Source organism: Quercus lobata, chromosome 1 (assembly GCF_001633185.2).
Source record: "Quercus lobata isolate SW786 chromosome 1, ValleyOak3.0 Primary Assembly, whole genome shotgun sequence".
In the NCBI taxonomy this organism is placed as follows: Eukaryota; Viridiplantae; Streptophyta; class Magnoliopsida; order Fagales; family Fagaceae; genus Quercus; species Quercus lobata.
The window spans coordinates 7,040,595-7,063,707 of NC_044904.1; the positions used below are offsets into that span (position 1 = coordinate 7,040,595).

The 23,113-nt window shown below is 32.8% G+C and overlaps 2 protein-coding genes and 1 pseudogene across 2 annotated transcripts; 1 reads left to right on the forward strand and 2 right to left on the reverse strand.

Annotated features, from left to right (window-relative positions):
* Positions 1-716: 716 nt before the first annotated feature.
* LOC115976496 (beta-glucosidase 12-like) lies at positions 717-7,124 on the reverse strand. The gene is made up of 13 exons (XM_031097803.1): positions 6,936-7,124; positions 6,748-6,817; positions 4,336-4,394; positions 4,050-4,125; positions 3,843-3,920; positions 3,666-3,753; positions 2,887-3,142; positions 2,403-2,518; positions 1,951-2,168; positions 1,822-1,853; positions 1,319-1,421; positions 1,117-1,225; positions 717-949 (listed from the first exon to the last, which is right to left on the reverse strand). The coding sequence occupies exons 1-13, from the start codon at positions 7,089-7,091 to the stop codon at positions 781-783; spliced, it is 1,530 nt and encodes a 509-aa protein (XP_030953663.1). The 5' UTR covers positions 7,092-7,124; the 3' UTR covers positions 717-780.
* A 7,666-nt stretch (positions 7,125-14,790) lies between these two features.
* LOC115994396 lies at positions 14,791-17,919 on the forward strand (annotated as a pseudogene).
* A 3,879-nt stretch (positions 17,920-21,798) lies between these two features.
* On the reverse strand, positions 21,799-22,776 carry LOC115994404 (G-type lectin S-receptor-like serine/threonine-protein kinase LECRK2). The gene is made up of 2 exons (XM_031118545.1): positions 22,658-22,776; positions 21,799-22,543 (listed from the first exon to the last, which is right to left on the reverse strand). The coding sequence occupies exons 1-2, from the start codon at positions 22,774-22,776 to the stop codon at positions 21,799-21,801; spliced, it is 864 nt and encodes a 287-aa protein (XP_030974405.1).
* Between the last annotated feature and the right edge of the window lie 337 nt (positions 22,777-23,113).

A 23,113-nucleotide genomic window follows, 5' to 3' on the forward strand; every position in this document is an offset into this window, starting at 1 on the left:
GTGACTAGAGTTATGTTTTGGTGCCTTGGGGAAGCATTGGAAGGAGTCATTAAGTGGTGGATACAATCGGGCTAAATTGTGGGATCTAGAAAGCTAGTGAAGACAAGACTCCGAAAAGCCCAGTTGGTAACAAAAGCTTGGAGGGGTCAAGTACATAGGGTTGACTAGGCTTGAAGGGTCCTTTTTTATTCATGTACTCAACTTATTCACTAGTGGATTGATTTCAACTTAGAGGGGTGCGGAGAGGTTTTTCGCTAAATTTTTCAATTTCCTCTTCGATAACACGTCTTGGTGTTATCTTATGTTTGCATCTCTCTTCTCTACTCTTTAAGCTTTTCTTTTACTGTTCATTGTGGCTGAGTATGTCCTAGAGTAGTGTTACCAATTTATTTCGCATATTTACTCTTATTCCGCACTTTAATATGTTAGAATAAAAGCAATCTAACCGTAATTTTAAAATTGGGGACTGAATAAGTATTAGTGTTTTCACACTAATTGAGTTTTCAATAAATATTCCAGTGTAACAAATAATTCAAAAGTATCTAGGTAGGCATTCACACTCTTGAACATTTTCGAAACAACTAAAAGATGGCAAAATTAATTCATTGAAAATCCAAATCAGTTGGAGTGCCCTCTTATTAAGTCATTTAACAATAATTTGAGACACGTACATAGATACTGATTACATAATTCAAAGTCCATACAAATGGAGAAGAAATTATTTTCAGTTTATTATTTGGAGAAGAAATTATTAGTTCATAATACAAGTATAGTCCGTGTCTACTTTTTCAGAAAATTCTTGAACCAATGGGCTGAATGTTTTGGGTGTCTTTTTAACCCATTTTTGTAGTCTACATAGTTGATTCCAAATCGAACAGTGTAACCTGAACTCCACTCAAAGTTGTCCAACAATGACCAGGCAAAATATCCATTTACATTAACGCCATCCCTATACCATAGAAAAGAAATCAACACCAGTTAGATTTCTGCAGGAGAGAGAGAGAGAGAGAGAGAGAGAGAGAGACTATTTTATTTTAGATTGTTATATAATTATATTATTTAAAGAGTGTTTCATTGGTAAATCAAACTTTCTATTTGTTAATGTTAAGCACTTACTTCATAGCCCTAAGAAGGTACCAAAGATGGCTATGATAATACTCAATTCTTTGGTTGTCAGCAAGGGCTTCCTCAAGTGACAAAGTGGCATTATTGAACTCATCAACTCCTATAAATATAGTTAGGAGAATTTAGCATCAAATGGAAACCTAATAATTTGGGATTATAAATATAAATAAAAAAAGAAGTTAGAGGAAATTACCATTCTCTGTGATGTAAATTAGTGGATTATTGTACTTCCTCTTTGTGTAGAGCAAAAGATCTCGAATTCCTCTAGGATACACATAGAGCCAACTTGAAGCAGCCTGCGATTATTTAGGAATATTAACGTAACTACATAAGCCTCAACACAATGTGCTTTATTTTTAAATACAAGAAAAGAAAATATAAAGAAAAAAGCTTGGTTCCATACATGTTTGATGCTATATTGCTCAACCCATGATGTCATAATTGAAGAGACTATCCATGTGTAATTTTAGTCATATGAATTTTTTAATGAATCATGTGACTTGTTTAAATAATAGACATGGATATTTTTATAATTTTCCATGAACTGAATTGGAAAAGATAGATTCAAACATGTTTAGAGCCAAATTTTATTTGTCATATAAATTGAGTTGTATTGAGTTGGTAAAATTGATAGTTGAGGACCTTCATTAAACTAAAACAAAAATGTTGACATGTATTTAATTAGCTAGTGCATACCGGAGCACCAATGAGGATCCCATTGCGCGAAGCTGCGAAAACAAGAAAAAATATGTTCTAGTTAGTATTCTTATATTAGATACATATGAAACTCATAAGCATGGCTTCAAATGTTGAATTTGTACTTACCAGTAAGATTAGCACTAGAATCTGTCGCGTAACTTGCTTTTACACCATTAGGTTGAGGTGCATAAGCTGCATAATAAGCAGTATAATAGTTTAATCCTATAAAATCAAATGATCCTTTTACTAGCTTGGACTGCTCTTTGGTGAACTTGGGTAATCGGTCTTTAACGAGAGATCGCATGCTATGTGGATAGTCACTATTTGTCAATGGGTCCAAAAACCTGCAATAACAAAGGAATATTTAAAATTTATGCTAACTATTAATCTGTTAAATTTAACTTGAATAAATTTGTGCAAGCTATGTGGATGTAATAACTTTTGTATATTTATTAGAATTTAAAAAGAAATTATGTTCCTTTTGGGATTTTTTTTGTCGATAGAAATATTTAAGTTTGTCAAAGGACAAGGATTAAATTATATAAAATGTAAAATGAAAACCAGCGAGCAGAACTTACCATCCCAGCATGAAATCAAGGGCACGTTGTGCCGCATTCTGGTTGCCGTTCGCATTAGAGTATGGCACCATCCAGTGACACACTAATGTTATCCCTATAACACCTTTCTGTGCTGCCTGCATGTGAATTGTTAACATTTTCTGAGACACTCAGAGCTTATGCTTGAGATTTCTATATTTATCGAAGTATTTTGATAGATACATTAAAATTTTAACCTGTGGTATCAATTTCATTATGATTGCTTATATCATCGACTTAGACACCATTTGAATTTTAGTGTAGGCAGGATTCAAATCTTAGATCTCTTATTTGATGGTAAGAGACTTTATTAGTTAATTTAACTAAACTTCACTTAATCATATTTAGAAATTGACATTCATGTGGTCTAAAGAGATACTCATTGTATCATGTGCAATGAGTATCTTTTTAGCGTAATAAAATGGAAATATTTGGTTTCTTTATGTTAAAGTTTGATAAGTCAAACCTGATATTTTTGCTTGTACACTTTAACCGCGGCTGCATGAGCAAGCAGCTGGTGGTGTGTCACCAAATATGGCTCTGTTCCTGAATTCCCCCCAGTGCAATTTAGATTTTGCCAAGCAGAACATCGACCAGGTGCTAACTGCCCTGTTACATAACCACCATCGCTGAAGGAATATGGCTCATTTAGTGTGATCCAGTGCTTTACCCGATCACCAAATTCCTTGAAGCAAAGTTCCGCATAGTCCCGAAAATCATCCCTAAATATTAGACGTGTATGTTAGAATTATCATTAAATAATTAAATTCATTTTTTTTCGTTAGTAGTTTAGCCTTTTGAGATAAATTATAATTTATTTATTTTATCATGGCATTGAGATTGAACCTATCTCTGCTTCAGTCTCTTATGTTATGCTCCACCCCACATTGTGCCCCACCTAACAAAGGTGAGTCTAAGACAAAACGAGAGCAGAATTTTTTGTTTTTTGTTTTTTTTTTTTGAGATAGATAGATAGCATGGGAAAGGGAGATGGAGTTTGAATCATAAACATAAAATACCTTAAAAGATGTCATTAACATTTAGTTATTACTTAAACTCTAAAAGTGTTAAAATAATGGTTAAATAATTAAATTCACTTAGTATCCTTATGGGTCCTCAATATTTTTTCTTTTATCCTAATAATGGGAGTCATTTAAATATTAATTATGATATGAGAAATGTATGTAAAAAGTCTATAAATGGATGGAGAAGAGGTGCACATTATTTGGTGACTCAGTCACTTACACAATGTGGGGACTTAAGAAACCACCGTACTCATCTTCTAAGGCTTGGGGAAGATCCCAATGGAAAATTGTCACAAAGGGCTTTAAACCTACATTCATTAATAGAAAAAATTAAATCATGAATTATAAAAGTAAAATAAGTTGATGATATGATGAAATTTTAAGATTGAATCTTGACCTTTTCCTAGAAGCTCATTGATGAGGTTGTTGTAGTACTTGATTCCTTCTCTATTTACACCGCCACTAAGTTTTCCTTCTGAAATTAGACTCATGATAAAATTGTTAGGAACATAGAAGGGCATAATTATATTGATTCAGGTCCCTGATGTATACTCAATTATACCTCATAAATCTCAAAGTAAAATATTAGTGCAAATAATCTTACTTGGTAAAATTCGGGGCCATGAGATTGAGAACCTGTATGCATCTAAATTCATCTCCTTCATAATCCCTACATCTTCCTAAAACAAAAACAAAAAAAAATAATAATAATAAATAAATATTTACCAAAAATAGTTTAAGTTCCTTTCCGGTTTGTAATTATTAGTTTGGCTCAATATTTGGAATAATCAAATTTTGTAAGCAGGATGGGCCTTAAAACTTCAGAAAATTCCAAACACGTATGGGTGAGGCTTCATTTCATTTTATGTTTTGTTCATCCGTTCATGTACCTTGTAGCGATGATATTGATCCACAGCTACATCTCCATTACTTCCATCTGCTATCTTATCTGTAATTTCATCACAAATCTTATATTTAGAAGATGTAAATTTTGTTATGCCTTACTTTGAGCCACAAGTCAAACTCGATATGATTCTCTCTTTTTTTTCATAAACCAAAATTAATAAAACAGAAAAAAAAATCACTTTAATATTGTATTTATCTTCCTTTCAATGCTAACAAGAGAACAAATACACATAAAAAAAATAAAATAAAAAAACAAAAGTTAAATAAAGCATGAATTCTTATATTTACACATTTATAGTTGAACCTTAAAAGTGTGAAAAAAAGAATTTATTAGTTTTTGTGAGAAAAACAAAACATAGGCAAAGAATAGGAAATAAAGAAACCTACAAACAGTGAAAATGTGAGATAGGATTAACATTTAACACAGACTCAGAAAAAAAAATTAATTAATTAAATTATTTAAAAAATCCATTCGAAATAAAGTAGGCCGACTCATGTGATCCATTGGTCAGTTCAAACTCTCATGAACTATGAAGCACGGATGCATTTTCTTGTGTGAGTAGGGATACGGGACCCAGCAATTTTTGAAAGAGTCGGGTACGGATGCAACGGGATGCGACAATTAAAAAATTTCTAAAAAATTTTTTATTTATATTTTTAATATATTACTAAACATACTTTTTCATATTATATAAATATATACCAAATTTTAGAGCAATAGACCAATAGTAACTATTAACTAAATAAATGCTTAATTAATTGAGTTTAAGTTTTTTTTTTAATATCAAAATAAAGTTAAACCACTAAATATTAACTTGCTTAAACCCATAAATTTTTACTCTTTTTTTTTTTCTTTCTTATTTATTTATTTTTCCCCTTAATTACCCACTACATTAATTATTAAGTTTATATGAAACATTAGCTATCTACCACGTGTGCAAAATGAAATACACATCCCAATAAAATAATTAAAACAAACATTACCCTACCTACTCCCACAACCCATTCTACACACTTCTGCTTCATTTTTTTTCTTTTTTTTTTGAAAGGTGACTGAAATTTCATTAAACGGAAAGAAAGAAAACAGTACAGCCAGCCAAAGCATAAACATGATACACAGGAAAAAATCAGCAACAAAATAGACCACAAACAAGACCCTCTTGATTCCGAAAGCAGATAAGTATTTATTTAACTTGTTTTCTCTTTCGTCTTCTCTCTGTCTCACACACAAGCACTCTCTCACATCACCCACATACCTCAAAACGTCCCTTTTTTCTTTTTCTTTTTTGAATTTTGGCCTAAATCGGCCGGTTCGGCGCCGGTATCGGTGTGTTTCGGCGGTTTCGCCCGATACAGCCCGAGTCGGCGGGAATCGGCCCGAGTCTGAGCCGAGACGGCGCGAGTCGGAAAAAAAAAAAAAAAAACTGGACGCGGCACCGACGCGCAGGCAGCGGCGTCGCCGTGTCGGACGCGGGTGCGGCGGCTGTTTTGTCGCGTCCGTGCATCCCAGCTCATGAGTCCAAAAATTCTTATCCATACTCTTTTTTTATCGGGTTAGTGTCAATTTTGTCTGGTCCAAAAAAATTTGGTTCAACGGAGAATCTATTTGCTGAAACCACATGGATTGATTTCTGTAAATCTATTTCTCCTTAAAAGTCAAAGCTTTTTTATTTTAGCAAAAACATATAAAACAAAAAACAATTTGGCCCCATGCTTCTTATTATTATCTAGTTTTATAAACCACGGCAAGAGCATGGTTTTCAAACCAGGCTCCAAGACAAGTTCTTACAGTGGTCCCCACCACTGTAAGAATATATATAAAAAATTAAGTGTCACGACTTGTACTATAACTCACCATCTATGTGACAACCAAACTTTTTCAAAAATTGAAGAAACCTTGTGCATGTACTCTCTGTATTCACCCACTTAATCTTTACTCTTATATAACGTGAAAGTGTAGGACTGTTTGAGCAATAATAACTAGACTTGTTACGGGTCATAAAGACTTTCCTTCCATAATCCTACTCTTACAAATGACTATATTGTGGCAATTATATGATGGCGAAAGTGTTTGGTTAGTCATGGTAAATAAATAGTATCTAGAGATGAGGAAGTAAGCTAAAAGAACAACATAATTTTTCAATGATGTTAACTGTTAAGTGACTTTTGTGTCAGGGAGAAAATTCAATATTTTTGAAAAAAAATTAGTAATACTTGGCGTTAATTCAAACCTCAGAATAATTTCTGTATTTTACTCAAAAAAATGAAATGAACTTATTTATCACTCTGTGAATCCATACAAAATGCACTGAACTCGAGACTTTTAAGTTAAGTCATGAGTTGTGCGTAACTTTTAGAGATAGAGGGTAAGCATATGTGGAGAGAGAGAGAGAGACCTGGATATTTATGGGTGTAAGTATCCCATATACTTGGTCCTTTACCTCCTTCCTTTGCTGCACCTTCATACTGAAATTTAAACACACAATGGCACACATGCGTTATGCATGATATCTCAGACTCTCAGGACACTTGAAGCAAAACTCCATTAGATATTATACAAACATGTGCAAAACCAAGGACTTACCTGGTAAGAAGCCGATGCTGTCCCAAAAATGAAACCGGCTGGAAAACTGTTCCGGTTGAGTGAAGCAGTGACATTTCTTGGTGCAACAGCGATGCTATGACTCAAAGAGCCAAGCAGAAGTAGGAAGCCTAAGAGTTTATAGCCTTGAAACTCCATAACTGATATCTTGGTTATTCTAGGTACCACCTTATGGCCTTTTATAGAGTAGCAATATATTATCGGATTGATTACGGAGCTGGAAAAAAAGGAAAAAGAAAAAAGAAGCCAGGAAAAGGACAGGCGATGGTACACAGTAAATCTTATCAGCACTTGAAATTATTATATGGCTTTTTTAATAAAATCATTGTCAAAAAATTAATGAGATAACACAGTCAACATCTCTTAGCGGATGAGCTGGCAACCATAAATACAAACAACATGGAAGCTGAGATTCTCCTAGAAGATATTTGGACCCAAAAGAGAATGTTTCAAAGTCTACAAATCAAAGTTGCTCCTAAACCCATATTCAAGGAAGTCCAGCAATTGGCGAAGACGGCAACGCAGTCTTTTGTGCACACTCTTTGATTTTCCATTGTTACCAAAAAATAAATAAATAAAAAGATTAATGAGATACTAGTTAACAGTAAAAAATACTTAATGAAAAGAGGTTAAAAATGCTAAATGCAAAAGTAGAGCGCTATGGCAGGACTTTATGCACTCTCGCATAAGGTTTCTGCTTTTATATATACTAGTCGCAGACCTGAGTGTTGTGCATGATAATTTTTTAGATAAAATACTATTTTAGTTCTTAGACTTTATAAAGATTTAAAAAAATAATTTTATCATATTTTTCATAATCTTGTCTTTAACATTTTTTACCATTATCATATATTTATTGGTTGATGATTTGCATAACATAGACATTAAATAAGGGAAAAGTCTTGTGCCGCATCAAGTGGTACAAAAAAAACCACAACTCATCACATGACGAGTTGTTATCCTCTAGAAAACTTAAACATAAATAATGAAATTTTTTTAATAAAAATATAACCGGGTGAACATTCAAGAGTCATTCTCCGAAACTCCAAGCCAAGTTTTGTCCAAAACAACGGTCCACACGCACAAAACAATGTCCACTTTTCACACTACCCGCTTGACACGAAACACTCTAAAAGGAATGAAACACTCTAGGCACTATGATTTTGGCTTGTGATGTGATCGCTTTCCCACTTAGAAGTGTTATACAAACCAAAAATGCTATAGTAGTTATAGATGAGATCACAACTTTTGTCATAATTTATCTATGTAAAGAGTTGTGAGTGGTGGATTTGTGGACTCATATGGACCCACCACTTTTATTTCACAACTCATAACTTGCCACGTGAGTACATTGTAACAAAGGTTGTGACAAAATTGTAATTTTAGCATTTCCTCGCGATTGACTATACAAGTCATCAACCCATTAAGCAAGTCATTGCGTTTGATTAAAAGTATCAAACCTAATTAGTTGTAGAATGGAAAAGATAGCGACAAATTTATAGTAAGAGTGTATGAATAAGAAAAAACAAAAATAAAAGAAGATGAGGGGAAAGAGGAAGAATGATATTAATTTAGAGGGTAATGGAAAAATGAAAAGGTAAGGAAGGGAGAAAGGTTGGAGAAGTAGTGGGGAGATGAAAAGGTAAGGGAGGGGAAAGGTTGAAGAAGTGTAAATATTAAAAAAATAAATGTTAAAAACTATTATAGGAAATTTAGAAAAAAGAAGAAGATAATGATGTGGACACTGATGTAGCTCAACTGGAGCGTAGTAATAATAAATGTTACACTTCAACTTTTAGAAATATATAGATTAGATATTTTGTGTAATTTAAGTTTCTAAGAGGGGCTTCCTAGACAAATTTTTTATAGCCACGAATAAGTTAGGTCTTCGCTTTTAATTATTTTTTTCTCCTGCTCCCAGCTTAATTTTCATAACCATCCAATTCAATTCACTTCCAACTATTAAAGAACATAAAAAAATAACAATGGTGAAAGTCACTAAACTCAACCATGTTGCAGATTGTGATTGGTATAGTTTTTTTGTGACATTGATATATTAAGTTATTTTTATTATTACATTTTGTGTAATTTAAACTTCTTAATTTCTATAGCCACCACTAAGTCAAGTCTTCACTTTTTTTTTCTCCTACTCCCAGTCTAATTTTCATAACCATCCAATTCAATCCACGTCCAACCATTAAAGAAGAAAGAAACATAGCAATAGTGAAAGTGACTAAACTCAGCCATGTTGCAAATTGGGATTGGCATACTTTTTTGGTGATGTTGAGAGTCAAGTCTTCGTGCTTTTTTTTTTCTTTCCCTCTTGCTCCTAGCCTAACTAGTAAATTGCCTCCTATCAACAACAACAACAACAAAAAAAACCCTAGTAAGTTGCCCGTGTGGTGCACGGATAATTTTGTAATATTTATATAAGATGGTTTTGGAAAATGTTGTTCATCTATATATATATATATATATATATCTAAAAGCTGAAGTTTAGCATTTATTGTTACTACACTCCTGTTGAGCCATATTAGCGACCATATTATCTACCTATTTCCCATTTCTCTCCACTACTTCCAACCATAACTTCCTTTTTACCTTTTCAATTCTCCACTGCTCTCAATCTTAATATCATTCTTCATCTATCTCTTCCTCTTCTTTTTATTTTGACTCTTCTTATTTCCATTCTATTACTATAAATATGACATTCTCTCTCACATTCTATACATATTTTCTCACATGAAAAAGGTTATTACTCTTTCTCTCTCATGTTTTTATTTTTGTGTGAATTTTTTAATTTTTTGTATCTCTACTTTAGATTGATGTATTTATGTTTTCTTTAGAATTTTACTTTGGGTTGCAATTTGGTTTTGTATTTTTAAGGTTTTTTTTTCCCCCTATGATTGTTAAATGTTATTCTATTGCATATAAATATAGTTTACAAGAATATAATGTTATTCTATTATATATCATGGCTTGGATAATTTGATGTTTGACTTATGACTATATTTTTTATTTTGATGTTTCTTTTTCTTATTTTATTTTCTATTTCTCTCCCAAAAAATGTGAATACTCTCTCTCTTTATATATATATATATATATATGCACATATATATATTATTTATTCTTTTTGAAACATTACTTTAGGTTGATGAATCATTGTATTTTTTATATAATATTATTGGTTAATATGATTTGGCCACAAGTCTTCTCTTTCCCTCTTTTACCTTTTGTTTGATTTTTTTTTTTGGGCATAATACTTAGTTATTTTGCAAGTGAGATTTTGAATTTATATCAAAATACAATGTTGGCTATGTATTTGAATGTGTCTATCAACTATTAAAATTAAACTGCCCAAGATGAATATGCATAGATAATATTTTTATTTTTCATTGATTTATTATTTAGTTATAACATCAAAATTAAAGTAAATGAATATGTAAAGTTAAAACTGCCTAAGATGAATTTGTAAAGCCAATATATTATATATTTAATATTGTCAAAAAATTAAAAGTAAAAAATAAATAATAAAAAGAATAATGATGTGGCTAATGATGTGATGAATAAGAAGGTTCAACAAGAGCGTAGTAAAAAAAAGGCGATATGAAGATCCAGTTAAAAAAATAAAAAATCTTAATAAATAAAAGTGTATGTAGTCAAAAAAAGAAAAAAATTAGATCATGTTCTCTTTATGTTGTTATGCAGATTATTTTCTTTTATTTCGATAGCTGAAGTTTTCAATTTTAGATACAAAGTCTACTTTTTTCATACATATTATTTTAAATATTAAATTTATAATATGGTATAATCTCTTAGGAATGTCTAAGAAATATGCAATTCCAATTTCATGTATCTATATTAGTAAATAAAACTCAATCAATAGTTTGAAACTACTCTTACGATAAGAAAAATTTTAAATATTATAATATCTTTTTAAGAGAATAAAAATTTTGAATAATATATTTGAAACTCCAACAGTTTAGTTGTACAGGAAAAATAAATCCAAATAATAAAATGATGATATATTTTTTGAGATAGATAGATGAAAAATAATTTTAGAAATTGTTTAAGTTTTTGGGAGAACAAATTATTTTCCTCAAAATTTAGAGAACAAATTATATATTATACCATAACTAAAATATAATTATCAATTCCCACGCATTGCGTAGATTTGCGACTAGTATATTATAATAAAAAAGTAAACTAAATTAGAGTATAGCAACATATAAAATTTATTTTATTTTTGTGGATATATTTTATTATTTTATTTAGTCATGTCGCCTATATGTGTACAAATGTGTGTATTTCGGTGAGTGGAATAGAAACTGCCCTCTCATTTGTCTTTCTTTGAAAAGAAAATGTTTGTGCGGGATATCTATATATATCTAAAAACTGAAGCGTAGTATTTATTGTTGCTACGCTCTAGTTGAGCCACATCAGCGTCCATGTCATTATCTTTTTTGTTTTCAATTTTCCTATATTTTTTTTAACATTTATTTTTTTTAATATTTACATTTTTCCAACATTTCTCCCTCCCTTATCTTTTCATCCCCCCACTACTTCTTCAACCTTTCTTTCTCCCTTACCTTTTCATTTCCCCACTACCCTTTACATTAATACCATTCTTCCTTTTTCTCTTTATCTTCCTTCATTTTTGTCTCTTTTTATTCACACCCTCTAACTATAAATTTATCACTATCTCTTCCATTCTATGTATAGTTTTCCCTCACAAAAAAAGGTTTTTTTGTCTCTCTCTCAATTGTTTGGTGGATTATTTTTTTCTTGTATCACTGATTTAGGTTGATAATTTTTTATATTCTTTAAAACTCTACTTTAGGTTAATGCAATTTAGTTTTTTTTTTTTAATATTTTTTTTTTTGTTCTCTTTGATTGTTAAATTTTATTTTCTTGTGTTATGAAGAATTAAATATAGCATATAAAAATATAATATTATTCTATTACATAGTATGATTTGGATAATTTGTTATTTATTGTAATTTGATATTTATTCTATTACACGTCATGATTTTTATAGTGCTCAATTTAGATGTTAAACTATGAGACTTTACTAATTTTTTTTTATTTTTTAATCATTTGTGGTGGAAAAAGAACTCTTAATAGTTGTATTAAAAGTACTCTATAATTTCATTTATTTAGAGAAAAAGCAAAGGTTAGCCAAACGAAAATAATCAAATGGGTGACAAATTTTAGCTTCAACAATTTTAATTTAATTGTTATTATTATTTTATAACAATGCATATGTAGAAATTTAATTCTTAGATTTTGCTAATAATTGTTTATTTGATAATATGTTTTGGGTCGATGAAATTACAATTTCTACAAAGAAAATAACCTTAATTATCAACGAAATTTTGTTTTCCTAATTGGTCCAATTAATCATTGTTAAGTTTATTAATTTTCTTATTTACGTTTTTCAGTGTTTTGGATTGTAAGTAGAAAAAATAAGGTTTGAGAAAAAAAAATTTAAAACTAAAAGAATAATTTCCAAATTTTATATTCTCTATAATGATTCACAAAATGTTATAAATAACTTTTATTAAAAAATGAGTATTTTCATTAACTTACCTTTTGAATTTTTGAGGAAAATTGTATTGTTTTCATTTTGGTTTGACAAATTTAAGTTTATATTTATAATTTATGATTGTTCTTATATTACATTTATGATTATTCCTATAATAAATAAAAATATGATTTTGAAATACATTATTCTTTATTAAATTAATTTAAATTGTAAAAAAAAATTAATAAAATTACCATAAAAATGGTTATCATGCGCAACGCGCAGGTTCGCGACTAGTCTGCATATTACTAAAAGCTGAAGCGTAGCATTTAATGTTGCTACTGCTCTCACATTGCGCCACATCAGCTGCCACGTCATTCTTTTTTTTTCTTTTCTTTTTTAAAATATAATTTGTCCTACAATTTTAAAATGATTTTTACAATTTTCAACCCTATAAATGCAGTCCACTACTTATTTATTTACTTCCACTGTCACCCTATAATAAATCTGTATAATTAATCCAGTCCATCTCTTATTTATTTAGTTCCACTATCAAGCCCAATCCAAAACCTTTTCAATTCAACTTTAGGGTTTTGTGTGAGCCTTTTCAACTTAAAGGAGAAAAAAAAAATTGAAGCCTTTCAAGCTTTAGGGTTTTTTTTTTTTCCTTATAATTGTTTTTAACATTTATTTTGTTTCATCCTCCCACTACTTCTTCAATCTTTCTCCCTCCCTTACCATTTCATCTCCCCACTACTTCTTCAATCTTTCTCCCTCCCTTACCTTTTCATCTCCCCACTACCCTCTACATTAATATCATTTTTCCTCTTTTCCTCTTTCCCTTCATCTTCCTTTATTTTTGTCTCTTCTCATTCACACCCTCTTACTATAAATTTGTCACTATCTCTTCTATTCTATGCATAGTTTTCCCTCACAAAAAAAAAAAAAAAAAAAAAAAAAGGTTCCCTCTCTCTCTCTCTCTCTCTCTCTCTCTCTCTAAATTTTTTGGTGGATTTTTATTTTTATTTTTCTTGCATCTCTACTTTAGGTTGATAATTTTTTATATTCTTTAAAACTCTATTTTGGGTTAATGCGATTTAGTTTTGTTTTTTAAATTGTTGTTGTTGTTGTTGTTTTTTAAATTTTTTTTTTTATATATATATTCTCTTTGATTGTTAAATGTTATCCTATTGCGTTCTAAAGAATTAAGTATAGCATATAAAAATATAATATTATTCTATTACATAGCATGATTTGGATAATTTGGTATTTATTCTATTACATAGCATGATTTTTTATAGTACTCAATTTAGATGTTAAACTATGAGACTTTACTAATTTTTGTTTATTTTCTAATCTTTTGTGGTGGACAAAGTACTCTTAATAGTTGTATTAGAAGTACTCTATAATGCCATTTATTTAAAGAAAAGCAAAAGTTAGCCAAACGAAAATAATTGGATAAGTGACAAATTTTAACTTTTGCAATTTTATTTTTATTATTATTATTTTATAACAATGCATGTATAGAAATTTAATTCTTAGATTTTGCTAATAATTTTTTATTTGATAATATGTTTTGGGCGGCCGAAATTATAATTTCTACAAAGAAAATAACCTTAATAGACTATCAAAAACAAAATTTTATCCTAATATTGGTTCAATTAATCATTGTTAAGTTTTATTTCTACAAAGAAAATAACCTTAATAGACTATCAAAAACAAAATTTTATCCTAATATTGGTTCAATTAATCATTGTTAAGTTTTATTAATTTTTTTTAGTTTACATTTTTTTGATCTTTTGGATTGTTCCTATATTACATTTATGATTGTTCCTATAATAAATAAAAGTATAATTATGAAAGACATTACTCATTATTAGATTAGTTTAAATTGTAAAAAAAAAAATTTAATAAAACCACAATAAAAATAATTATCACACGCAACGCGCAGGTTCGCGGCTAATTAAAATAAAAACTCAATATGAAGGAATGGGTCAAATTCTTGGTGCACTTTTTTGTGTGTGTGGACTTAATCTTCCATGAATCCATTGAAACAGTAATATCAACAAGAAGTTCAGAACATTGAACCATCAAAAAGTCAATGAAGAAAACCTGATGTCCTGGTTTCTTCAATAATAGAAAAGAGAAAAGTCATTCTTCACAGTCAGCAAAGAAAACATAATAAAGGGCTCAAGTTCATCTTTACTTAAACAAAATGCTCCACATGCAGAGCTTCCTTTACCAGTGGATATGTCATAATACAGTTTATCATTATTCTACAAAGGGTATCACTTGTAAACTCCTCATACTAGTATGGCTTTACAACTATCATATATTCTCTCTTTGTTGTTTCTTATTCTGTTGTTGCCACATTCCACCACTGCTCAAACTTCCAGCAACCAATCTCTGGGTTCATCCCTTACTGCACAGGAAAAAGACTCTTACTAGGCATCGCCTTCTGGTGACTTTGCTTTTGGTTTCCAACAAATTGGAAAGGGAGGATATCTACTAGCCATCAAATTACCTGAAAAAACCATTGTCTGGTTAGCCAATGGAGACAATCTTGTGCCAAGAGGATCAAAAGTAGAGCTTACCAAAGATGGCAAATTTGTACTCAATGACCCAGCAGGCCTTGAGATATGGAAAGTTGACTTAGTCGGTTCAGTAGTTGCCTATGTAGCCATGCTTGACACCGGAAACTTCGTGCTGGCAAGCCAGGATTCTAGCCTTTTGTGACAGAGTTTTGATCATCCAACTGACACAATGTTACCTTCACAGACAATGAGTCAGGGCAGCAAGCTTGTTGCTCGTTACTCAGAAATGAATTACTCTAACGGAAGGTTCCAGTTCCAACTAAAATCGGATGGAAGTCTTGCGCTTCAAACTAGAGCTTACCCCACGGATTATTCTTACGCTGATTATTGGCCAGAAAAAAATATAAGCGGCTTCAAGGTGGTCATCAACCAGTCTGGCTCTATAATCTTTACAACAAAAAATGGAAGCATAGTTAAGAGTATATTATCAAATCCTAGTTCTACGCAGGACTTCTAGGTCTTATTTGCCAAACTTCGTACCTTCAAATATATGCAATTCTATTCCAATTGACATGTATGGTAGTGGAGCTTGTGGGTATAACAGCTACTGCATGTTCGACGGTCAAAGACCAAAATGCCAATGCCCAGATGGATACACCTTCATTGATCCAGAGGATGTTATGAGAGGTTGCAAACAGAACTTTCTTTCACAAAGTTGTGATGAAGCCTTGCCAGAATTAGATCTTTTTTATTTGAAATCAATGCCGAATACAGATTGGCTCGGCAAGACTGACTATGAATCCTTTCCAGAACAAAATGAGGATTGGTGCAGGATAGCTTGCTTGGGTGATTGCTTCTGCGCTGCTACCTTTTACGAAAATAGGATATGTTGGAAGAAGAAAGCTCCTCTCCCAAATGGGAGGATAGATTCTAGTTTTAAAGGAAAAGCTCTGATCAAAATAAGAAAGGACAATTCTACTTTGAAGCCTTTAGGTGCAGATATGAAGAAGAAAGATCAATCAACTGTGATACTCATTGTGTCAGTGCTCCTTAGTAGCTCAGTGTTTCTGAACTTACTCTTCCTGTTGGCCGTCTTTCTGCTTGTTTTTTGTTTCAAATATTGGAAACCAAAGGCCCATAAACTATACCCATTCATGCCAGGCATGAATTTGCGAAGTTACACTTATGAGGAGCTAACAGAAGCTACAAATGGGTTCAGGGAAGAGCTGGGGAGGGGTGCCTTTGCAAAAGTTTATAATGGGGTTCTAGAATCTGAGGATAGAAAACTAGTTACGGTTAAAAGGTTGAATGATATGGTGAGAGATGGAGATCTGCAGTTCAAAGCTGAAGTGAGTGCTTTTGGCAGAACAAACCACAGAAATTTGGTCCAACTGCTAGGATTCTGCAATGAGGGGCAGCACCGGCTTCTAGTATATGAATTCATGAGCAATGGTTCTATAGCAAGCATCCTCTTTGGGGGTTCGCGGCCTAATTGGCACCAAAGAATTCAAATTGCATTAGAAACTACAAAAGGGCTCTTTTATTTGCATGAAGAATGTAGCACCCAGATCATACATTGTGATATCAAGCCGCAGAACATCCTCCTTGATGACACTTTTACAGCTAGAATTTCAGACTTTGGATTAGCCAAGCTTTTGAAAACGGACCAGACTCGAACTACTACAGGTATTAGGGGAACTAAAGGGTATGTTGCCCCAGAATGGTTCAGACACATGCCTGTTACAGCTAAGGTGGATGTTTATAGCTTTGGTGTTTTGTTGCTAGAGCTCATTTGCTGCAGAAAAAGTTTCGAGGTAGAGGCACAAGATGAGGATCAGATGATACCAGCTGACTAGGCTTATGATTGCTTTAAAGAAAGGAAACTGGATCTGTTAGGAGAGAATGATGAGGAGGCAATAGATAACGTGAAGAGAGTGGAGAACTATGTGATGATTGCAATATGGTGCATTCAAGAGGATCCATCACTAAGGCCAACAATGAAGAAAGTGGTACAGATGATGGAGGGAGCTGTTGAAGTCTCATTTCTTCCAGGTCATCCTCATTTAGCAGTTCACTCTAAATACTCTAATATATATTACTTCACTAGTTGTTTAAGTCTATGCATGTTTAATTTTCAATATTATTAGCTTGGCAAGTCAAGTAACATCCAGGAAATATGTACTTGAATGTATAATAATTATCTGTATGTCCCAAGATTTTCTCAATAAAACAACAACTATTCTGTGTCGAGTAATTCTTTATATAAAGAAAGAAATGGTAGGGTGAAAAGGAATCACGATCATACAGTCTTTGATCCTAGTCATTCTTTATATTAGAAAAATGATATTTTGTATTTTTTTATGATACGAAGAGTAATACTTGCTGTGCTAGCGTCTTTGCTTCTCTTTAATGGACAAAAAAAAGGTGCAACCCTGAGACATAGTGCAATCTGCAAGAGATTACACCTTGGAAAATGGAGATCACTAGTTTCAACCTTTCCTTCCCTTTCTCTTGAGGTTAAACTCATTGACTCTGAAAGTGAACTTTTTATGCATGTGTATTAGTAGAAGCTATCAATTGATATCTTTTTTTCTTTTCTTTTTTTTTTTTTTCCTTTGAGGGACATTTTTCTATATTCTATGCATAATATTCCAAAATGAAATTAGAACAGAATTGGGAAGGGAAAATGCTAATTTGAATCATAAGTGGGACTAAAATTTCATGAAGCTGAATTAAGAAAATACTGGATGGTGAAGCCTACAGCACCAATTGGTTGGAGTCCAAAAAGCAAACTCACCAGATGGTGAACCTGAGGAAGGGTCCAAAAGCAAACTCACTAGATGCAAGCTTATGTTTGCATGTGTTTGGCCAAAGTGAATGGGGAAGCAGCCAAAGAAGGAACAAGTAATGGATACAGTATGATAACACAAAAGCCATGGTAAGAAGTCTGACTTTGTTATGCTACAACAAAGATAGTAGCATAGAGAAAACCAGAGTCTTATTATTTTTAGAGATCAAACTGAACTGAAAGCTTTCAAACGGATAGTGGAACCACTCAACTGAAAGGTTAGGACTTCATCCTGATGGGCATAAGCTCAAGTTCATATAGACTTCTTTGACAATGGACTCACTAGCTCTCTGATGTCAATTTGTCCTGCTCCTGTAATCAAAAAACAAAGATGTGAGAAAGTTGACGAACAGAGTCTAGTTGACTTGGTAAATATATTAAGATCAAAATTTCATGTTCTTCAATAGAAAATGTATTTGTTGATCTCAGTAGCCTATATACTGTACGTAGTCATCAGTCACCATACTACTTAGGCATAAAACTATAGTGTCAAAAAAATTAAGATGTGACAATTCCCAAAATCCAAATAAAACAAAAATGTTTTTTGAAGCGAAGATACTATAACTCTTACTTCGAATGAGCAAATATATTAGTGAATAATTACATGAGATCTTTAGTTTTTTTTTTTTTTTTTAATTTTTTTATCGATGCTACCAGTCCCATTTAGTAAAGCGACATATCAAACTAGGTTAGACTAGAAATGAAACTTGCTTTTTTTAGACATGATACAAACAATTACTAATTTTATAAATGTTAAGTCATAGTTATGCTTGAATCTACTGCAACTTGATATAAGATATTGTTCTTGGTCTAAGGTCACCATTTTCTCACTAAACCTGAACTTTCCAAACAAATGGATAAATGGTGATGCATTTTGGATTCTTTCAGACACTTCAACTCATATCTCCCTAATCCATTTAAGACCTTCACCAGTTGTAGCGGCAAATAAAATAGACACCACCCTTTCATTTGTCTTTCTTTCTTTGTTTTCCTTTTTCTTTTGACAAAATGATTGTGCAGGATGTTAAAATAAAAAGTCTAGAGGCAGTGACATAATCCATCTTACTTTGGTATTCTCTCAATATGAGAGAATGGGTCAAATTCTTGCTGCAATTTTATTTTTCGTGCTTATGGACTTAGTTTTACATGAATTAATTTAAACAGACTCATAAAAATGAATAAATAAATAAAATAATTGAAACAGTTATATCAACAAGAAGTTAAGAACGTTGAATCATCATAAAGTAAATGAAGAAAACCAAATGTCTTGGTTTCTTCAGCATCTAATTGGTTGGGACTACAAGGTCAGCACCTTGTAGTCCCAGACCATGTAATAATTTCCCACTTGCCAGAAAAGAGAAGACATTCTTCACAGTCAAGAAAACATAACAAAGGGCTCAAGTTCATCTTTACTTTTACAAAATGTTCCACACGCAGAGCTTCCTCTACCAGTATATTTGTGATAATACAGTCTATCATTTATACTACAAAGTGTATCACTTATAAGCTCCTCATACTAGTATGGCTTTACAAGTATCATATCTTCTCTCCTTGTTGCTTCTTATTCTGTTGTTGCCATATTCCACCACTGCCCAAACTTCCAGCAACCAATCTCTGGGCTCATCCCTTACTGCACAGGAAAAAGACTCTTACTGGGCATCGCCTTCTGGTGACTTTGCTTTTGATTTCTCACAATTTGGAAAGGGAGGATATCTACTAGCCATCTGGTTCAACAAATTACCTGAAAAAACCATTGTCTGGTCAGCCAATGGAGACAATCTTGTGTCAGGAGGATCAAAAGTAGAGCTTACCAAAGATGGCAAATTTGTACTCAATGACCCAGCAGGCCTTGAGATTTGGAAAGTTAACTTAGTCAGTTCAGGAGTTGCCTATGCAGCCATGCTTGACACCGGAAACTTCGTGCTGGCAAGCCAGGATTCTAGCCTTTTGTGACAGAGTTTTGATCATCCAACTGACACAATGTTACCTTCACAGACAATGAGTCAGGGCAGCAAGCTTGTTGCTCGTTACTCAGAAATGAATTACTCTAATGGAAGGTTCCAGTTCCAACTACGATTGAATGGAAGTCTTGTGCTTCAAACTAGAGCTTACCCCACGGATTATTCTTATGCTGATTATTGGCCAGAAGAACCTATAGGCAGTGGCTTTAAGGTGGTCTTCAACTACTCTGGCTCTATAATCTTTACAACTAGAAATGGAAGCATAGTTAAGAATATATCATAAATTCCTGGTTCTACGCAGGACTTCTATCAAAGAGCAATCATGGAATATGATGGTGTTTTAAGGCATTATGTCTACCCAAAAAGCAGCTTAATGTCTAGGAGTTGGTCTTCTTTGCCAACCTTCATACCTTCAAATATATGCAATTTTGTGCCATTAAACATGTATGGTTATGGAATTTTGGGTATAACAGCTACTGCATGCTCGATGGTTAAAGACCAAAATGCCAATGCCCAGCTGGATACACCTTCATTGATCCAGAGGATGTTATGAAAGGTTGCAAACAGAACTTTCTTTCACAAAGTTGTGATGAAGCCTTACAACTTTGTAAAGAGAGAGGGGAGGGGGGGGGGGGGGGGGGGGGGGGGAGCTAGATAAAGTTTTCCTTTAATACTGCAAAAATTTGTCTTTTCTATTGAGTATTGAACCATAATAAACTAATACAAAACCCAAAACTTAATGCCATCATTCATATGGATTAAAAAATTGAGTAGCATGCAGAATCCCTCTATCAATTTTAAAAAACTCCGATTGACAAGGCCAGGGCAATGAATAGTGGCTACTAGACTCGAAAACTAATTGGAGCCACAATCTTCAACATATTTTTCTGTATAGGTCATTTTCGGTCAAGGCTTTTTAGATGAAATCTGGCTAAACTTAGCAAAATCAAAAACTACTGTCTTACACCTGTGTAAAACTTCCTTATGACGCAATGTCATATAGAGATTATAGGAACATTTAGGAATATTCATCAATGCCATGTAAGGATCTGTAGATGGGGTATAGAAGTATTAAAGGTACAAAAATTGAAAAAGAAAAATAAAGAATGAAATGGTAGAGAGAGAAGGAATCATGATCAAACAGTCTTCGTTCTTAGTCATCCTTTATATTAGTAATATGATCTTTTGTTTTATTTATGATATGATGAAGAGTAATACTTGCTGTCCTTGCGTCTTTGCTTCTCTTTTATGGAAAAAAAAGGTGCAACCCCGAGACGTGGCACAATCTGCAAGAGATTAAGCCTTATAAAATTCAGATCACTAGTTTCAATCTTCCCCTGCCTTTCTCTTGGGGCATAACTCATTGACTCCGAAAGTGAAATTTTTTACTTATGTGTATTAGTAGAAGCTATCAATTGATATCTTTTTTTTTTTTTCTTTGAGGGACATTTTTTGTCTATTCTATACATAATATTCCAAAATGAAATTAGAAAAGAATTGGGAAGGGAAAATGCTGATTTGAACCATAAGTGGGACTAAAATTTTTATGCAGCTGCATTAGGAAATTACTGAATTGACAAGAGATTACATATCTCTACATTGAAACAAACAAGCTAGTATCTAAAACAGTACACCTAAGTATGCTTCAAGTGCTAGACTAAAATAGTACAACCAAACATGGTTCAGTACTAGTGAGGAACATGCATTGATTCATACCTATTGGTAATTGATTATACTGAAATAGTTTATTTTTTATTTTTTGATAAGCTGACTATACTGAAGTAGTTGGAAAAGGACATGTGGGCACTAAAACTTCAGTGGCATCTTCCAACATTTGCAAAACATTCTTCATGGAAGGTCTTAGCAATGGATCCTCCTGAATACACCAGATAGAAGTTGTCACAAACTTCTCCACCCTTTTCATGTCATTCATCGCCTCCTCATCATTTTCCACTAGCAGATCCATTCTCCCTTTTTTCTACTTATCATATGCCCAATCAACCAGTATTATTTGATTTTTATCCTCTACACTTGATTTGACATTAAATCTACAACAGATGATCTCGAGCAATAAGACACCAAAACTGTAAATGTCCACCTTTGGTGTGATAGGTCTATTCCTGAACCACTTAGGGGCAACGTAACCTTTGGTTCCCCTTATCATTGTTGTGGTTCGAGACTGGTACATCTTCAAAAGCTTAGCTAATCCAAAGTCAGAAATCCTTTCTGTGTAAGAGCCACCCAAAAGTATATTTTCAGGCTTGATGTCACAATGTATAATCTGAGTGTTGCACTCTTCATGCAAGTAATGGAGTCCCTTTGAAATTCCCATTGCAATGTGCACTATTTGGTACCAGCTCGGTCTTGAAGATCCAAAGGGGAAGCTTGATAGGGAGCCGTTGCTCATGAAATCATAAACTAGAAGTTGATGTTGGCCCTCATTACAAAATCCTAGCAAATTAACTAGAATTTTATGATTTGTGTGGCCAATTGCATTCACTTCTGTCTTGAACTCTTGCTCACCTTCTCTCACAATCTTGTCTAAGCGCTTTACTGCAATGAAATTTTCATCATCTACTGTTAGGACACATTTGTACACTGTTGCATAAGCACCACTACCCAATATTCCTTGAATCCATATGTTGCTTCTTCTGGCTCCTTGTAAGTGAAATTCCGTAGGTTCATCCCAGGCGTTGATGGGCAGGTTTGTGGCATGACTTAGCCTGTTTGAAGCATTTTTTACCTTTTTTGCATCAATCGTGAAATGACCATAACAATTGCTAGTAGTAGCATGAAGTTCATTAATACTGAACTTCCAAACAGTAGTGCTCCATTACGGGACATTATTGAGTGACACAGTTGTATTGTTCCTCAATTTGATAAAGACCTTTCCCTCCGATTCTGGGGTTGACAAAGCCATTTGAGAGAGGTTGTTTTTTCTTCCAGCATTTCCCATCTCTGAACACGGCAAGGGCACAAAAACAATCACTTAAGCAAGAATTTCTGCATGCATCCTCACTGACTGTAGGTACTCAAGAATTCTTTGCCTTTGGCTTTGGCTTGATTGCCTTGCCTTGCCTTGCCTTTGGCTTGAATTCTTTTGTCCCACATATATTGGAAAGATCTCTTTCCTCTTTCTTCCAATATATGTGGGACAAAAGAATTCAAATCAAAGGCAAGGCAAGGCAATCAAGCCAAAAAAGCCAAAGCCAAAGGCAAAGAATTCTTCAGTACCTACAATAAAAGGACCAAACTAGTGGTACTCTAACTCCATTGGTTCATCCCTTATAAGG

Coding starts and splice junctions, on each gene's coding strand:
- LOC115976496 (XM_031097803.1), bottom strand. CDS start 7,091: ATGGAGTTTCAAGGCTATAAACTCTTAGGCTTCCTACTTCTGCTTGGC. Junction 4,126..4,335: donor ATCAATATCATCGCTACAAG/GTACATGAACGG, acceptor TTTTTGTTTTAG/GAAGATGTAGGGATTATGAA. Junction 2,519..2,886: donor TGTACAAGCAAAAATATCAG/GTTTGACTTATC, acceptor ATTCACATGCAG/GCAGCACAGAAAGGTGTTAT.
- LOC115994404 (XM_031118545.1), bottom strand. CDS start 22,776: ATGGGAAATGCTGGAAGAAAAAACAACCTCTCTCAAATGGCTTTGTCA. Junction 22,544..22,657: donor GTGTCACTCAATAATGTCCC/GTAATGGAGCAC, acceptor TGCTTCAAACAG/GCTAAGTCATGCCACAAACC.